The 17,557-nt window shown below is 39.2% G+C and overlaps 1 protein-coding gene across 6 annotated transcripts in view; it reads left to right on the top strand.

The window, feature by feature from the left end:
* The first annotated feature begins 301 nt into the window (after nucleotides 1-301).
* ptprk (protein tyrosine phosphatase receptor type K) overlaps nucleotides 302-17,557 on the top strand; it is a 117,240-nt gene continuing 99,984 nt past the window's right edge. For 4 of the 6 annotated variants that reach the window (XM_067573209.1, XM_067573208.1, XM_067573207.1 and 1 more), the window contains exons 1-2: nucleotides 306-608; nucleotides 6,669-6,692. In XM_067573209.1, the coding sequence (XP_067429310.1) occupies nucleotides 527-608; nucleotides 6,669-6,692 (106 nt within the window). In that variant the 5' untranslated portion in view covers nucleotides 306-526. Of the gene's footprint in view, nucleotides 609-6,668; nucleotides 6,693-17,557 lie in introns of all 6 variants that reach the window. The other 2 variants (XM_067573211.1, XM_067573210.1) reach the window with 2 other exon arrangements.

The raw sequence follows: 17,557 nt of genomic DNA, 5'->3' as shown, positions 1-17,557 counted from the left end.
AAATACATATGAAGAACATAAAGATATTAAAAGACAGTTACGCAAAAAACAGGAGCACACATATACACAAAATATAAACATATCCACTCAGAGGTTTCAGGGTAAAAAAAAAAGTTCCATAATGTTTCCATAGCTTATTACTTTATTGTCGTTTAATAAACTGATTGTGTTTTTTCCCCCCTCGTTTCAATCAACTGTGACGTCACGCACTGTCGCTGCTCCGCTCTCTCTCTCTCTCTCTCTCTCTCTCTCTCTCTCTCTCTCTCTCTCTCTCTCTCTCTCTCTCGAGCGCGCGCTCCCTCACTCCGCGTGAAACAAAGTGTAGTGTCCGCGAGAGCCCGTAGGAAGCGCAAAGAGAGAAACCGGAGAAAGGAGAGAATGGGGCGGTTGACTCCACAACAACAGGAGGAATAATAACCCACTAAAACAGAGAAATAAAGAAGACTGAAGAAGGAGAAACTCGCAGGGAAAAAACTTTCCGGGGGGAAAAACTGTCACAGACTCGCACACGGCCACGTTTTAAAACATGGATACACTTTTCTCTGTATTCCCGGGACTCCTGTTTCTCCTCTCGACAGTTGGCAACGTCTCCGGTCAGATACCGACAGGTAAGGACAAACAGAGCAAAAACAGACAGTTTTGAGTGATTTTCTGCGTAAAGAGAGGAAACTTTGCACTCTATTGTGCTTTTCCTCCATATCTGTACGCGTATGAATTCCTGACAGGTGTGTGTTTTTTTTAGGTGTAGCAGAAAAGTTAGTCTCCGTGTTGAAAATCAACCGTCGTGCCTGTTTTATCGTCTCCGGGCTGTTTTTAAATATCCTCGGATGCGATACGTGCCAGTTTGGTGAAGAGAAGATGTGATTTTCACTCTAAAACTGTTGAAATGTAAAATGTTTCTCTCGTTGCATGCGAGGCGTATCAAAGCCCGTATGTGAGATTGTCGGTCGTTTTGAATTCAGCCCGTTTGCCAAGTAGGTCGCACTGACCCAATGCCTGTGCTGTGAACTCTATTTTAAAGGATTTAAACTAAGTTGAAATATTTCTGCTTGTGTTCACATCGCTATCACATCACTCCGGACTGAGGACATCCTTTATAAATGTAGAAAAGAGGGTCTGTCTTTTTTTTTTTTTTTTTAAACACATCCTAAATTTACTCACAGTGATGATAAAGCAGGATAAAATGGGCAACATCTGCAGCTTTTACCGGTTAATTACATGCATTTTAAGCAGAGTATAGAGCTTGTATGAAGAGAGAGGAGAGCCGTGCAGCCTCGCAAACAGCGAGTAAATGGAGAAAAAGTTAGTGTGCTGCACGGAGATCAACCTCTAATCACTACAGCGTTTGTATGATATCATAGTGATAATAATATCTTTATTTATGACACTTTATGGCGTGTCCATCCTGTGGTTATCTTATGATGCCCTGCAGTGATCTATGGTATTCACCAATGACTTTATTCTGACTCTTATTGCACTTAAATGCATGTAGGACTATTTGTTATTTATATGCTGTCATCTTCTATAGTATGTGATGTGTTTTAAGTCTTAAAGTCTGTTGGACTGTAGCGCTTCTGTGTGTCGGGAATGGTCGGTTCCGTTGCAAGCGCTTTGCAAGCCAAATGACCCTCTCCGGCTCCAACTTGCAAGTTGCTGCATGCAATAAAACCTAATGGTTGGAAATATAGTCAGTATGCCGATCGCCTATTTGATGAAGGAAACGATGTTCTTGCACCCGTATGATTTGATTTACGGAGAAGAAGCATGCAGCGGAGATCTTTTTTTCCCCCCCTATATAACAAGAGACAGCGGACTCCAATTTCATCCCATGACAAACTCCTATCTGTGAATATTTATGATGTTAGATGTGATTTAATTAACTGTTTACAAGGTGCAGATGATGCAAAGTCTGAATAGTCATAGTTAAACTGCATGCCAGATTGTTTAGTAAATGAAAATGAAACTCTTCCTTATTTTGCACCTAGTTTGAAGTAATAATTGCCACCCCACATCGCAAAATGCGTCTTCACCTCGCTTTTCTGTGTGTGTGTGTGTGTGTGTGTGTAGTTTGCAGAAACACGTATGCGTTCCGAGAAGAAAAAAGCTGCATTAGTGCTGTTTGATGCTCTTTAGGACGACGCTTCTGCAAAAGTCTCCTAAATTAACTCGAGAATGAAGTTAATCTATAGCTGTGGTGTTGGTGCAGGACCGATCGTACGCGGAGAAAACAAACTGTTTTCTGCAGCTCTCGGTGTCTCCGCGCAGCCAAAAAAAAAAAAAAAAAAAAATCTCCCTACCTGTTTCATCCTGTCTGCGTGGCTGCTGTGTGTTTTATTTCCGCATTCAGCAGTTGTTCGCCTCTGATCCCAACACACACACACACAGAAAGGGAGAGAGAGAGAGAGAGAGAGAGAGAGCGAGAGAGACAGTTATCAGAAAGTTGACCTCCAAAATCACAATAAAGCTGTAATAAAGGACAAACCACGCTCCATTTAAGTGCTGGAAATAACCAGAAATACTATTAAAAAATGTCGTTTTCTGCTCAGGCTTGTTAATGATTTGCATAGAGATTACACATTAATTACCACTTCATCTGAGCTTTATTGCCCCCATCCCTCCCTCCCTCCCTCCCTCCTCCTCCTCCTCCTCCTCCTCCTCATACCCAACCCCTGTACCCCATTATTACCCCCCTCTTCCCCTCCCCTGTGGCCATTTGGTCTGCAGGGTAACAAATGTGTGGAATTTCTTTGAGGCCTCTTTGGGAATTTGAGGCTATTTAATTTGCAAGTAAATACTAGTGACTAGATGCTGCTTTACATAGAGCGGGAGGTGGGCTATCATTAGTGCAGAAAGGGGGCTAAAAGAGAGAACTTGCAGTTGGTTGTGTTGCTGAATAAACAGACATAGCCTTATAAATGGAAATAAACCATTAAGAAAATACACCAAACAATCACAATTGTTTAATCGCAATGAATGGATCCTATTTTTTAGGGTCAAATACCTGTACGTAACTGTAACACCCTCCTCTGTATATACTATGAATCCCAGTTGATTTAAGGACAACTTGTCATTTTTGGCTACAACAAATCCTCACATTTGGATCAGAAGGAGGGCTTTCCTGATCTGCACAGTCATTTTTATCTCTGACAGCACTTAGAATGTATGATAATTTCTGTGAAATGTGTAACCGATGAGTCTGGTAGGGTTAATGGGCAGATTGTTAATACAACCAGTGCGAACTGTCACTGAGAATAAGTGGTGACTGCTAGATTAGATGTCAATAGTGAAGGAAATCATAGAGAATCACAGGATGTGTGAGATGTGTGTGGTGGCGGTGCTGCATCAGTACCCGTTGCACTCTGAAACCACAGACAAGGACGAGAAAAATCAGGATTTAAAACAGTCCGTTATGTATTACCAAAGTCACTTTGAGTTTGTGTTAAGTTGACTTTTCTCTAAATCTGTCAAATTTCCTTTTTTATCTTCTAATTTCCCATTCAGAAAGTCAAACTATAAATTATGGCGTTTATATAAATCTGTCTCTCTCTTGTCTCTGCTTATCACGCTGCTTTGCGGCAGTTTTGTTTTGGCTTATCACTTACATAGTCAGTGTAATAAATGCGAATGAGTGTGCATGTGTCTTGCTGCCTTTATGAAGTCAGTAACTGAGTTTATGTTAATTTGACAACTTTCTAAATCTGTCTCCTCTCTGATCGAGTTGTGACACAGATTCCAGGCGTCTTTAATCTTAATGAAGTGAAATAATTGTTTTCCATTAGTGTCTCCAGACGAATTAGAAGGCTGCCGCTGCTACTGAGCATCACATCTGAGCTGGTTTAATTATAATTGTAAATTATTTATGTAATTTGAACATTAGAACCAAGTTGGTTTAATTATAATTACTTTTCAGCTCCATTTGGAAGATGAAATAAAAATGTGTATTTTCCCGCAGAATGGCGAGAGAAAGCGAGTGATTTTGAGAAAGAGGAGAGTGGGGTGGGGCGTGGGGGTGGGGGGGGGACAAGAAATGCAACCATTGGTTTTTGGCCGTGGGCATCTCCTCCACTCAAGAGACTGTGAAAACGGCAGGAGGGAGCGTGTCTATGTGTGTGTGTGTGTATGTGTAACTGTGTGTTTTTCTGTCATGTCCTCTGTGTGTGTGTGTGTGTGTGGAGCAAATGTGTGTGTCAACTCATGTGTGTTGCTGTCACTTAAAGAGAGAGGGAGGCTGATGCTTTTAAGCCCTCTGGAGTACAGTGGTACAAAGACAAGCATGTTTGCTTCTCATTTAGATTCATGTGAAAATGCCTCCTCATTCTACTCATGCCATGTAAAATGGCTCCAAATCAAAGGCTGTTTTATTTATTTTCTTGTTAAAAGTACGGCTTCAGTCCGCTGCCATGCAGATCCTGCTTAATGTCTTCTCCTCAAATCAAACACCACTTTGCTCAGAGCCAATCTGTTTCTACGGATTTCAATTTAGTGATAGATTTAAAAAAAAAAAAAAAAAACTCTCTTTGAAAATACTGGCTCATTTCTTCGGTCGTTTGGGGATGAGGTCTGCGGGCACACAAGTGTGTGTGTAAAATGTAATTAATCTGTTCAGAGAATTCATTAGCTAATCCCTCATTAGACTGTGTGCAAGTGTGTGTGAATGAATTTGAGGATTTGTGTTGAAAAATGGACTCGCATCATATAGCGACAGTGTAAACTTTTAGTCTCTTATTGTCAGAATGAGAGTTTGAGGGAGCTGGAGAACATGTCATGATTGACACTGGTTGTGATTCAGGTTTCCTTAAACTATGCTTTGAAAAAACAGCATGTAACATAGAACAGGATGTCCTTCCAGTGCCTTCCAAAGTTTTACAGAAATTCCTGACATTTGGACAAAATAAAAGTATAAATCAGAGCATGTTTCCATCAACTTTGTGAAATTGTCGCAACATTAACTCTGATACATCATGGCCTGTCATTGTTGATTTCCCCCCAAGATAGCACAGAGCTGCAATTAATGATTACTTTCATCATTGTTTAACCTGCTGATCATTTTCTCAATTAAGTGATTAAAGTCTTTAATCTCTAAAATGCCAGAAAATACCAAAAATGTTCATCACAATTTCCCACAGCTTGAGGTCTTGTTTTGTCCAACCAACAATCCAAAAACTTCAATGCGATGATATAAAACAGAGAAAAACAGCAAATTTTCCACATTGGAGCAGCTGTAACCAGAGAATGTAGATCAACAGACTAATCACTGCAGCTCTCATTATTGATAATTCATTTGTCTCCTCTGATCCACCTCTACACTGTGGTGTTTTTATCAGCCTCTATGTTGATAGAGAGCGGAAACAAGGGACTTGTTCAGGACTTGAACCAGGGACGTTTTATTTATCTACACTCCCAACACCTTCACTTTTTTATTCTTTACTTTTTTGGATTTCTGGTGGAGTTGAGTCATGTAACGGTGACTGGCAGCATGACATGAATACATCATCTATACTGTAGTAGAAGCAGCAGCAGGAACCACAACGTCATGGTTTATTTGCAAAGTCTGTTTTTAATGAGCCTTTATCACATATTTGTGTTTCCTGATATCCTGACTTTTCCACCTTTTTCAAATTTCAGGCCTTTTCACTCAGATTTTTACGCACAAATTGAAAATGTGTACAAAAACAGGTGAATGGAAACGTAACCTAACATTAGTAAGTAAGCAGCCTGTAGGAACAGGTACATGACGGGCGTAAATCATCAATCAGCAAGCAGGAAGTCAACCAAGAACGTGTTAAAAGTCTCAGTGGAAATGAAGGGAGTCAGTTCATCCAAAACAAATCCAGAATCCAGGAAATATCACATCCCTGATGAATGATGGTATTAGTCCAGTATCATCAATCTCTGCTCTGCCCTGTTTGGCTCTGGTCACAGCTGTCGGTGCAAGGGGTCCTTGAAACACACTGCTGCCCCAAATACACACCCACACAGACACACACACTCTTACACACATGACTGGCTAATGACAGATTAAGTAATCAACACTCTCAGCTGATTAATTACATTATAGTGCGCACACACACACACACACACACACACTTTTTCCCCTCATGCTCACACAGACACAGATGTGAGCAGCCTGAGTACCAGTTGTGTAGTTTAGTGTGTGGTGATAATGTAACAGTAATGGAGACATGGCTGGTGCGTGTGGGCGAGAGAGATGTGGAGAAGTGGCAGCAGGTGAAGACAGTCTTGGGGAAATGATTATTTTTAGGGTTAACGCAAGGGTTAGGTGAGGCAGAGGGTAAAGGTCGAGGTCGAGCATGTGTTGGTTAAAGGTTAAAGTTAGTTAGTTAAAGTTAGACTTGTGCAAGTCATCAGATTGTCCTCAATACCTCTTCAAAGGAGAGTTGCATGCAATTCTGCTAAACGACAGAAAATGAATCACAATGTGACCCAACTACATTAAATAAAGTTTCTTGCTCAAGGTCATTATAAAAATTCAGTGTTTCTGCTGTCAGTTACGTCACAGCTGGCTATCCAATCAGGTTTTAGTGCCACGGTAATTCTTGGCCTCATGTTACCTTACATAAAAAAAATGATCCCAATATGTGACTGTCTTTGCATGCAATCCAATCTAACTCTTTCTTATTATTCTCTGTTGCTTCTATTGGACCCAGCTCACATGGGGCGCGCTGAGAAGGGTGAGTTACGATTAGCCGGCCAAGAGCTGAGCTTCATCTGTCATCGTCATAGTTGTTAGTGTCATCGTCATTAGCTCATAGTCCTCACTTTAACTTTGGGGTTCTTTTGCTGTGTGTTAACATTGTTTTTTTTATCGGTGTAGTCTTTTGTTTTGTCGTCTCATACGTGTTTACTAACCATCTCGTTTTGACTTCATGCTCATTTAATAGTACAATGTCTTACACCTTGTCAAACTAGTAATACAGGACAGTGTGTGGTGATATGTGGATGTTTTCACAGTATGAAAATGTTAACCATGAACTGTTCGATTTGTACTGGAACTATTTGATTCAATGTTGAAATAGTTTCAGGGCTTTGCAGAACTTTCATGTCATGTCCAAGGATATTTTGCTCCCTGGAAGTAATATCTACAGTAACAAAGTTGAATTAAATTAGAGCTGAACGATTATGAAAAAACATCTAATTGCGATTATTTTGACTGATATTGCAATTGCGATATTAGAGGTAATGATCATTTTCACATCATTATTCTCATTTTCATTGAAAAACATATTAAAATGATTAGGGTTTGATTTTTGCAGGGATCTGTACCAAACAAAAATGTTGTCTTAAGTCTGTAGAACATGCAACAATATTTAAATTAAAATGGTATTTTGACACACAACAAACAACAAATTTTGCGCCTCCTGCGATTTGAAAATCATAATAGGCCATATTGCGATTTAGATACATTTTCAATTAATTGTTCAGCCCTAATTTGAATTGATGAAATATTTGTGCCGGTGTGTTGTTGTTTGTCTTTGTGACTCTGCCAACTTGGCTGCTGGTTAATCTATTTACCATTTGTCTGTGTGTCTTCCTTCTAGTCTTTGTCTGTCTCTATCTATGTGTAGTTAGACAGCTGTTGGGAGGTTTGAAGTTACCAGGTGCTGTTTGTTTAGTTGAGCCTGGTCTTTATTAAAGGAGTTCTGAGTTACTTTGTTCTTGCAATATCTGAACACACCTTCTCTTCTCTTCTCTTCTCTTCTCTTCTCTTCTCTTCTCTTCTCTTCTCTTCTCTTCTCTTCTCTTCTCTTCTCTTCCCGTCTCCTCCCTTCTTCTCGAGCCACATAGCTATCCACTTTAGCAACCACACATCTTCCCACACTGTCTCACACATATCCTCTATCTTTCCTCCCTTTCTGTTTTCCTCTCGTTCACACACAAACACTCCCAGCGGCTGGTTGTTAATGAGGGACTTGTCTTTTTGTTGTGAAAGTGACAGGTTAGTAAAATACGGCACAGACGCTTCACACAGCAGAGACAGACAGAGAGATCGCTGTGTAACTGTAGAGTTTGGTATCCCACAAGGCTTTGCTGTGACAGCGTCAAAATCAAAGCAAATATGATATTTATATTTTTATTTACAAAAATCAAGGAAAATAAAAACCCTCCATTTGTTTTATGCAAGGTCAGATTCTGGTCAATCCTTAAAAACTGAAAGAAGATGCTCAGAATTGTTCTAGATTTTATTTTATGTGTGTTTGTGTGAGTCAAACATGGGACTGTGCAGTGCTGTGCACCAAAACAAAAATTATTTAATACAAAAATAATAGAGACCTAATGAAAGCCCAGCGGGGCAGAAATACTGTCAGTTCATATTAAGCAGGACAGGTTCTTGAAAATGGTTTTGGCAGGTTCTACATCTGCTCTCACTGATCCCAGTAGATTTCACGCAACTCAGTCCCCAAGACAGGATGTGTGTGTAACTACTTTCACTACTCTGTGAGCTTTTACATCATAGTTTGTAGATGAGAAAATGATTCAGAAAGGTGTACAGTAGCATTTCAAAGCATATATCCTTATTTTTGTCAAGTCTCTTTCACTGTAATTTGAAGTAGATTGAGTTGATGAGCTGTGGGATACTACATATTTCCATATATTTCTAACAGAGGCTTTAGTTTTCCTGATGTTAAAATAGGTTGAATATCTGAGGAGCTGATCCTGCTGAAACCCTAAATCTTAAGTTTTCCTGTTGTCACTATAACCAAACCCTGGCCTTGTCTTGCATGTTTAGCAAATGTTTTATGATACTGGGGTCAAGCTAAACCACTGAGGACAGAAATACATGAGGGTTTGGGAATTCTGGCGGCTCAGTTGGCTGAAGTGTAATCAACCGTCCTGGCTGGAAATCTGTTGTGGGACTTGTGCCACATCATCACACTTGTTCTTTTCTCAACCTCTCTTGTCTTCCTTTACTACTAAGAATCTAATAAACAGGACACTTTGCCCCAAAATAATCTTGGAAAAAAGCATTTCAACGGCAATATCATACAAAGTGTAATGGTTGGTGACTTTTAAGGTCCTGTCTAGGGTGATTTTTGCCACCTTCAAAGCTGCTTAAGATATAATTTAGACAAATTAAGATTAGAAAGTCTCTTTAAAACATCATAATTTGTTCAAAAGGGGCAGAAACTATCCATAAAAAGTCATTCTTTGTATTTTGTTTTACTTAAGGCAGTGGCTTTGTGTGTATGTTAATGTTAACATAAGTAAATGTGACAACCAAGCTGTGTGTGCGTGGAAGTGTGTGTGTCTACATATGTGAATGTGGGATTGAGGCCTCTTTTTGTGTTCGCCTTCAGGTGGACTGGGCATATAGGCATGGCCAAAGGGCTCTTGTGTGTGTGTCTGTGTAGCTATGGGCAGCGGTTGAAGTGGTTTCCATTAGTCCAGTTAAGAGGACATCTGTCATGAAGCTGCAACATACACTCACACACAAACACACAAAAGTAGCCATAAGCAATCTATGTGCAGTATACCATATTAAGTCTCATTGCTGATCTCTGTGTGTAGTCTCATGATGAAATCCCAGCGGACATTGGGTTACGTACTGTATATCCTCACATAAAAAAGACATCATCTCTACTGTCCTTACATTCCTTTCAGTAACTCCTCTGCTCCCCTCTGCTCCCTTCTTTAAGCTGATTTCAGTTGAAGAGTGGTAGAAAGCTTTCGAGACCTATAAACCCTCCTCTATATATGTGTTAGTGTGTGTGTGTGTGAATCAGGGGCTTACAGACAGATGACCAGTCCATTAAGATTATCATCTCCATCCCCTGAACATGTATCTTCACATCACCACGATGCCGGTCCTGTGTCTGTCTCTGTGAGCAGAGATTTAAATCTTCTAGCAGATATTCCCGAGCTATCTTTTCCTCTAAATGATGTTACACAGTTTTTTTTTTCTTTTCTTTATCTGTCTGTCTCCCATCCTAATCTGTCGTTTGGTCTGTCTGTCTGCCTTCCTGCCAGCCTGTGTGTGTCCCTCCTGCCTGCAGATGACTAGGTGACTGCAGACACATGGTCAGCCTGACAGCGATCATGTGCACGTATACGCACCTACAGTCAATCACTGTGAGAGACAGGCTGTGTGTGGGAGTTTGGAGACAGACATTTAAATGCTGAACATCTGTCTGTCTGTCTGTCAGTTTTCTCGTGTGTCTGCCTCAGCCTTAAATTTCTGAAACACTCTTTGACGAAGTCATAGTAAATAGTAAAACTAAGTCCTAAAAGTAACAAGTTAAAGCATCTGCATACTAATAAGAAGGCTACAGAGGTTTTATTGATTCAGTATTATCAGTATTAGCAGTATTAGCAATATCACCCTGGAATTACCTCATTGGTTACTGCATTTTTAATAAAAAACACTAAGAAATGTCTGTAAAAACATACTGATATAATAATTGCAACAAATATACAATGGAATCATGTTAGATTAATATCAATTTATAACCAGAAAAAAAAGTTTTGGTTAAAAAGAAATGTTAGCAATACCACCTTTACATCTCAGTCAGTCAGACTTTTCTGAGGGTACTAATTTACTTTTCAGTAAGCCTTCTAAAACTTTAAATCAAAAAACATGATTAACTATGAAAACCATAAACAGACCACATGCCAAAAGCAAATTTTCTGTCATTAATTTCCTGGAAGAAAGCCAATAACAACAAGAGATAACTCAAAGTATGCTCTACCAAACATTTGAGAAGACCATTACAGGGTCAAAAATAGGTCATAAATGATGTGTAAACACAGTATATTACTGGCTTGCATCAAAATTAAAGTACACAACACCACCAACAGTTTGGACTTTCAGGCGGGCCAAGTCTGCCTTTCAGATTTATTTCCATGCATTCATGAAACTAAACAATAGTTTTTCCATGGTTTCCATACATTGTAGAGTCAGGACACCTACTGAGGCCGTATTTCCCCAAGGCATGCCTGTTTTTAAGTGAACAGCACTCAGTAAATGCTTGTGGGAAACGCTGGCCATGAGTCCCGCTGCCCGATTAGAGAACTGCTAAGTTGTTTGAACGGTGCAAACACTGTGTCCTTTCCACTGGAAGTGATAAGAAAGAGAAGGCATTGCAGTGAAATTCCCAACGGACGCACAGACTGTAGAGCAACATGTGAACGTTACCAAGAAAAACACCAAAATAGGACATGAGAGGTTAGCATTGGGAAGTTGCCTTGAGATTCCTAATGTGAAGGTATTTCAATTTTTTTTTTGTCTTGATAGTCACAAGAACAACATACATTCACGCGCACATAGACCAACACACACTCCTCTGTGATGTTGATACTATGTAGACTCCACCGTGTCTGGTGGAGTCGAGTGAAATCAGTCAGTTTAGTCAAACAAACTCTCTCCTCTCCTCTCCTCTCCTCTCCCATCCTGTCCTATCCCGTCCTCTAAACATATCCATGTACGACTCCTTCTTCCCTTTGAGCTACTCCTAACGGTTAGTTTACCTCACTCCCCTCTTCTAGTCCTCCTCCCTCCCTTTCCTTGGAATTTATGGCTCACTAATCTAAACAAAGCAACACAACGTTTATCAAACCTCCCCCCTTTTCTCATGTACTCTTTCTCCCTTACTACCCCCCTCATCCTCCTCCTCCCCACCTCTAATGCCCCTTCTTTTCCCCCTTGCCCACCCCCCTCCTGTTCTCTCCTGTTCTCCCATTTCTGTGTTTCCCCTTCTAAAGACACACAACAAGAGCAAGGCTGGGATTTCATGTTCCCAAATCTAGACTGAATGGTGTTGTATTACAGGGATAAAGCATGTGGATTCTATTTAAGGTGGAAATAGCAATTGTAAAGGGAGTTATACTCAGGGCAACACAGGAGCAACTTCAGAGTGATAAAAACATAGAAATAGTGTGGTGTTTTAAAAATAAGATGAAAACAACCCAGTTTGACTAGAAAACTGTTACATGTTGGGCTGGGCAATAAACAGCATTTATTGAATTACCAACATTACAAATCTTTTCCTGAACTAAATTTACTGATATCACAGTTTTCAATAAAGACTTATGAATTGACAATAGATAAAAACAAGCTTTTACATCCGACCAGAAGTTCAACCAACCAATCAACCGTCGGTTCAGCATCTTTAACTCATCATACTGTAATTAAACTAGACAAACATCAGATGTGAGACAACATGAGAGAGGAAATTAGAGCTGCAGCGATTAGTTGATTAATTGATCAGTCAATCAACAACTCATTTTGATAATTGATTAATTGTTTAATTTTTAAAGTAAAAATGCCAACCACTCCCTAGTTCCTGCTTGTCCTTTGTGAGGATTTGCTGGTTTTATTCGTCTTATCTGTTTGTAAATTCAATGTTCTTGAATTTTGAGCTGTTGGTCAAACAAAATAGCCAATTGAAGACCTTTTTCACTGTTTTCTGATGTTTTATAGTATAAACGATTTGTAGATTAATTGAGAAAATAACCGAGAAAATAATTGTCAGATTAATCAATAATGAAAATAATTAAGTATAAGGTCATATTAGAGAGCTGTGATCTTTCATGCAATGCAAGCAGAGTGAAAAGGCAAAGATGTCAAAGTAGTTTATTTTTTCTTCTTTTCAGCATTATGCTTGACAGGAGAGACTCGTGAATCTTCACTCTGCACCTACAGTAGAATTACACAAAACATAACGTCTCATAAAAGCTGCTAAATGAAAAGGAGATTATGTCTGTTTAATCAAAAACTGAAGCAAATTCTTCTCCTCAGTGTCATGCTGGCACACAATACTCTCACCCCTTCGTCTCTGCCTCACCCCCCTCTCTTGCATCAAGGTCTTTCTCCCTCTCTCCTGTCTCACTCTTTTGCTATCTCTCACCCTCTCTCTGGAATGCTTTTGTTAGTGTTTTCTCTCTGCTGTGTTTTCACTTTAGCCAGATTTACTCTGACTCACACACACATGCACACAACAACCCCCCAAATATAAGTCTTTGTAGAAGAAACTGTCTCATTTTATTAAGTGGCTAGGTTAACTGTCACTATGTCTATATTGGGCCAAAAGTAAATAAAGTGTCTATGTGTATCTCATGTGTGGGTTTGTTGCGTGTGTGTGTGTGTGTGTGTGTGAGCGAAGGGAGCTGTCTTGTTGGAGTAACGGTTAGCAGATACAGCGCTACCTCCCCATGACATTAACTGTCTCTTACACTCAACCTCACACACACGGACACACACACACACACACACATGCACACAATACTACCTTAACTTACAGTGTCGCTCTGTCTCGTAGGGTTAGTCCCTCTCTACAAAGTAAGCTATATGAAGTTAAGTACACGTTTGAAACACAGCTACTACAGTCTGTGTGTGTATGTTTAGTGCTATGAACCGGCTCTTAAACTCCAATGATAATTTGTAGAATATTTTCCTTCTGCAGGCACCGTCTTACATTAACATACTGCTGCCAACATGACAAAAAATATTTGCTCACTTTTCTTGTTATAATGAGAAACTCATTTTAACACAATCCTATTTATGTTATTACAAGATCCCTTTCATGTTATAACAAGATAGTTTCACTTGATAATAAATTATTCCGGTTTAACAAGAAACTTTTCTTATGATATGAACATATCACTTTATCTTGTTATGTTGCAAAACTTTCTCATTATTTCCCAAAAAGAACATATCTCATTAAAACAGACTTTGTTTGGTAAGTTTTTATTACAAGAAACTGACATTTTGTTGTTAAAACAAGAAAAAGATCTACTCTTGATGATATTGTAGCCCACATACCACTAAATGTCAAAAATGTAAAAGCTTTTGTGTGAGTGTTACAAACATTCATGGCTCCTGGTAGAATTGCTGAAATGTGTGATTACCAACCTTTCACAGACACAGTTTGACACTTTATTTACCATAAATGTCAAGAAGCCAACTTTCTGTCACCTCCAACTCTGTCTATGGTCACTTATTTTGTGAGACACTACAGCTGTTCATCAGATAAAGGAGGTTTCAACAACATCTGTTCATGTTTATGCTTTCAAAGACTGCACCAATATAAAGACGTCGTCACATTAGCACCAATCTGTGCATACAGCTCCAACTCTCATTCACCTTACTGTAATTGAAGCCCATAACAGAGTTTGACTTTGATCAAATTTGTGCAAGTTTGCATCATTGGCCAAAAGAAACAGTGATGCATTGTATTTGACAATGTCCCATCACCCTGTTTTAATGGAACATATTTTCTGGTCTGAGTGCTGAGAAGTTTTATTGGACAGATGGCTAATGTGTCTGTACCTTAAGACAGTGTTTTCTGAGGGTCTCAATGCAGCAGTAGAGTTGTAATTAGCTGTGATTTGTGACCCTTAATCAAATTACTGATGCAGTTGTCTGACAGCAGTCAGATTTCAATGAGAACCCTTATATGGTGTGATCAGCCATACTGAAACTATGAAGAAGGAAAAAGAAAAGATTTAATCTTTTTTTTTTTAATGCCTTGGCATTTCTGTGTGGATGTAAACTTTTAGAACTCAAAACACCATAATGGGCATTTGACAAATAAACAGCATTTTCTGGCTTCCGAGGGCTGGTAACTACCACTTTATGATTGTAGCAATTTTCTCTCGAACAAGTTTAACCTCTGACTGAACTAGTGGCACTGCTGCAAGGGCCGCCAGTAAAAAACTGTGGTTACAGTGGGTTAGCTCTCAGGTGTGTTACCATGTAAACGTATAGCAGCATGGCCTGAAAACAGCTTGTCTGCTCAACACAGCTGCTCCCTGGATAAATAAAGGTTAAAGTCAAACTATGAGCTTGCTCTGCCTGCTTCTCTGTCTGCCGTTTGTTCTCTATCACACCTCCCCCTCCACACACACACACACACACACACACACACACACACACACTCCAGAGGCTCACATACCTCTGGACGGAGTGAGAGTGAGAGTCAGCCACATGTGGTTTCGGTTAGCCACACTTTCCCCTCACACTGGCCCCAAACTAACCACCTCTACTTTACCATGGTCAAGTACATGTGTATATCTCCCATTCAGCGTATGCCGCTGTGTGTTTGCTTGTAAATCTGTCTGTACATGTGTCAATGTTTAGCGTGTACGTGTGTGTGCATGTCCCAGCCCGAGGCAGATTCGTGCAGAACAGTGAATCAAGGTTAGTGGTCCAAAGAGAACAGGAGAGATTGAAAAAGGGGGAGAGAGACTTTAATCGAGGCACCAGAAGTGGGAGAGGGAGTGAAAGAGGAGAAGGAGAGCGACTGCAGGTTTTTAGTGAAGTCCCTTACAGCTGTGTGTTTGAACTAAACATAATTATTTCATCAGTGTTGGTTGTGATGTTGAGCTGGTGATGTTAAAGCTTATCAATGTGGACTTAATAAAACAGGTCATGGCAGGGATTTTATTTCATGTAGGCTTGTAGCAAAATAATCTGCTGTTAGAGGATCCATGTTCTGTTGCTAATAATAGGCTATAGTCTATTCTACAGTATTTGTCTTGTTCTCCTTTGTTCTCTATAGATCCAAGTAGATCATACTGTGCTATTACAGTGCAGCTCTGGGGGATGTTGGGAAAGACTGATACACATTTAAGTTCGACAAGTTTTTCTGATTAAACACTTTCACTTTTAAGCCCTTAGATGATCAAAGTTTACATCCCACCAGCCAAGTTAGCATCACTGAACTCCTATTAGCAGTGTTTGGAAAGAAACATATTGTTTCTGATGAAAAGCACCACCCATGACACAGCATATCTAGTATTTCTTCAGTTTTTATGTTCGTAACATTGCTCAAGGGTATAGAATTGGGGGTGATTAAAAAGTGTTGAGTTAACTTGCACTTCTTCAGAACAAAAACAACAAAGTTTTCTTTTTGGACACTTCTCTTTGCTCTTTGGTGTATTCTTTCATTTAAAAGATGCCAGATTTGATCTTATTTAAACTGAGCATTTTTTGAAGTTCAAACACAACAAGCTTAGTGATGTTTATTTGTTTTTTCTTAATAAAGTTGCTTCTGTTATGCAATTTACTGAAGAGTTTTACAGACTTTGAGAGCCTTTTAGAACTTTTAGAGTCTAAAATGTAGGAAAAGAAACACACACATCCACACATCTCCATATACACACACACACACATATAAAGATGTGGAAAATTTAATTGTCTAACATTTTATTATCTTATGATTGTAAATGGAATTATTTCTTGTATTCACTGCACATTTTCAGTTGCTAAAATTATAATTATGATCAATTATCTTAACCACTTAAACCCCTTAAGTAATTACAAACTCATGTTGTGCAGCCAAACATTATTGAAACCCACACAACTTTACTTTAAATTCTAGTGGAAATCCCAAAGTTTTCAAAGATACCAAATATGTCAGGCTGAATTTTGGGAAAAAAAGTCTAAAATGATGCATGAGACCTTAAACCTACTTACAGGAAAAAAGGGAAAAAATGTATGTGAAGGGGTTAACTAGATCCTCAGCATAGCCAATGTAAAATAAATCGTTTGGTCTTTGTTTAATATTTGTTGGATAATTTAGCACCAGAGAGCTACTCAACACGTAGGGTGTAGGGGTGGAGCCAAATCAGACAACTTTATTTGGTAAAGCACAAATAGTGGGTTTTTACGAATATTTGTTTTGTACAAATATTGTACATTGTGCATGCATGTCAGGACTCGTAGTAAAGCAAGGTTATATTGCTGTCTCCATCTCTCCCCTCTGCTCCACTCTGTCTGTCTCTGTGTCATAGATGTATAAATGGCTGCAAGTCTTTGTGTCTGGTGGAGCCGAACTTTGGCTGAGTGGTCAGTGCAGTCATCTGTGGTCTGAGAGATTAGGGTTCGAGACTTGGTGTGGGAACTCTACTTTGCCAAATAGTTTATTGAAGAACACTTATTTTAACACTTTAATATCCTAAAATTAGAAGTGTAATAAAAACAAAAATAGGACTGTTACACCTATTTCCACTTTCTTTTGAATACAAATACAAATCATTTTGCTGCCTCAACAAATACAGTTACAAATACAAATACAAATACTGGGCCCTCTACACATCCCTAGTAGGGTACCACACAATACTGAAATTCATCTGGGATTCCTGAGAATGTGAGTCACGTTAATCATATCGCCTGTTTTCTCTTAGAATCATGTTCAATAATGTTGCAGCCAACACATCCCAGAACAGTGCAAAACCTCCACCTACTTGTGAGAGGACGCTAACAAATTAGAAAGTCCAACTCATTTTAAATGGAGCCTTGTAACACTGAGCAAAGAGTGGCCTTGACAGCAGAGAGTTTTTATGTTTATTCACTTCGTGGCTGTTATGACAAGCTTATTGTCTTGACTTTTTAAGTGAATCGTGAATAATTTTTCTTTGCTGCTGTGAAATCAATTCAGTGCATTGTTACAAGATAATGAAGCAGGTTTAACAAACTTACGGTTAATGTATCTTGGGACTAAGATATTATTTTCCTTTATTGCTGGCTCATTCAATAAGCTCATTTACGAAGGTTCTCTATTTTTACAAAGATATTTTTATGTGTTTTCAAGGATGATTT

The sequence above is a fragment of the Thunnus thynnus genome, chromosome 18 (assembly GCF_963924715.1).
Source record: "Thunnus thynnus chromosome 18, fThuThy2.1, whole genome shotgun sequence".
Taxonomy (NCBI): Eukaryota; Metazoa; Chordata; class Actinopteri; order Scombriformes; family Scombridae; genus Thunnus; species Thunnus thynnus.
This window is presented reverse-complemented; position numbering and strand designations above follow the sequence as displayed.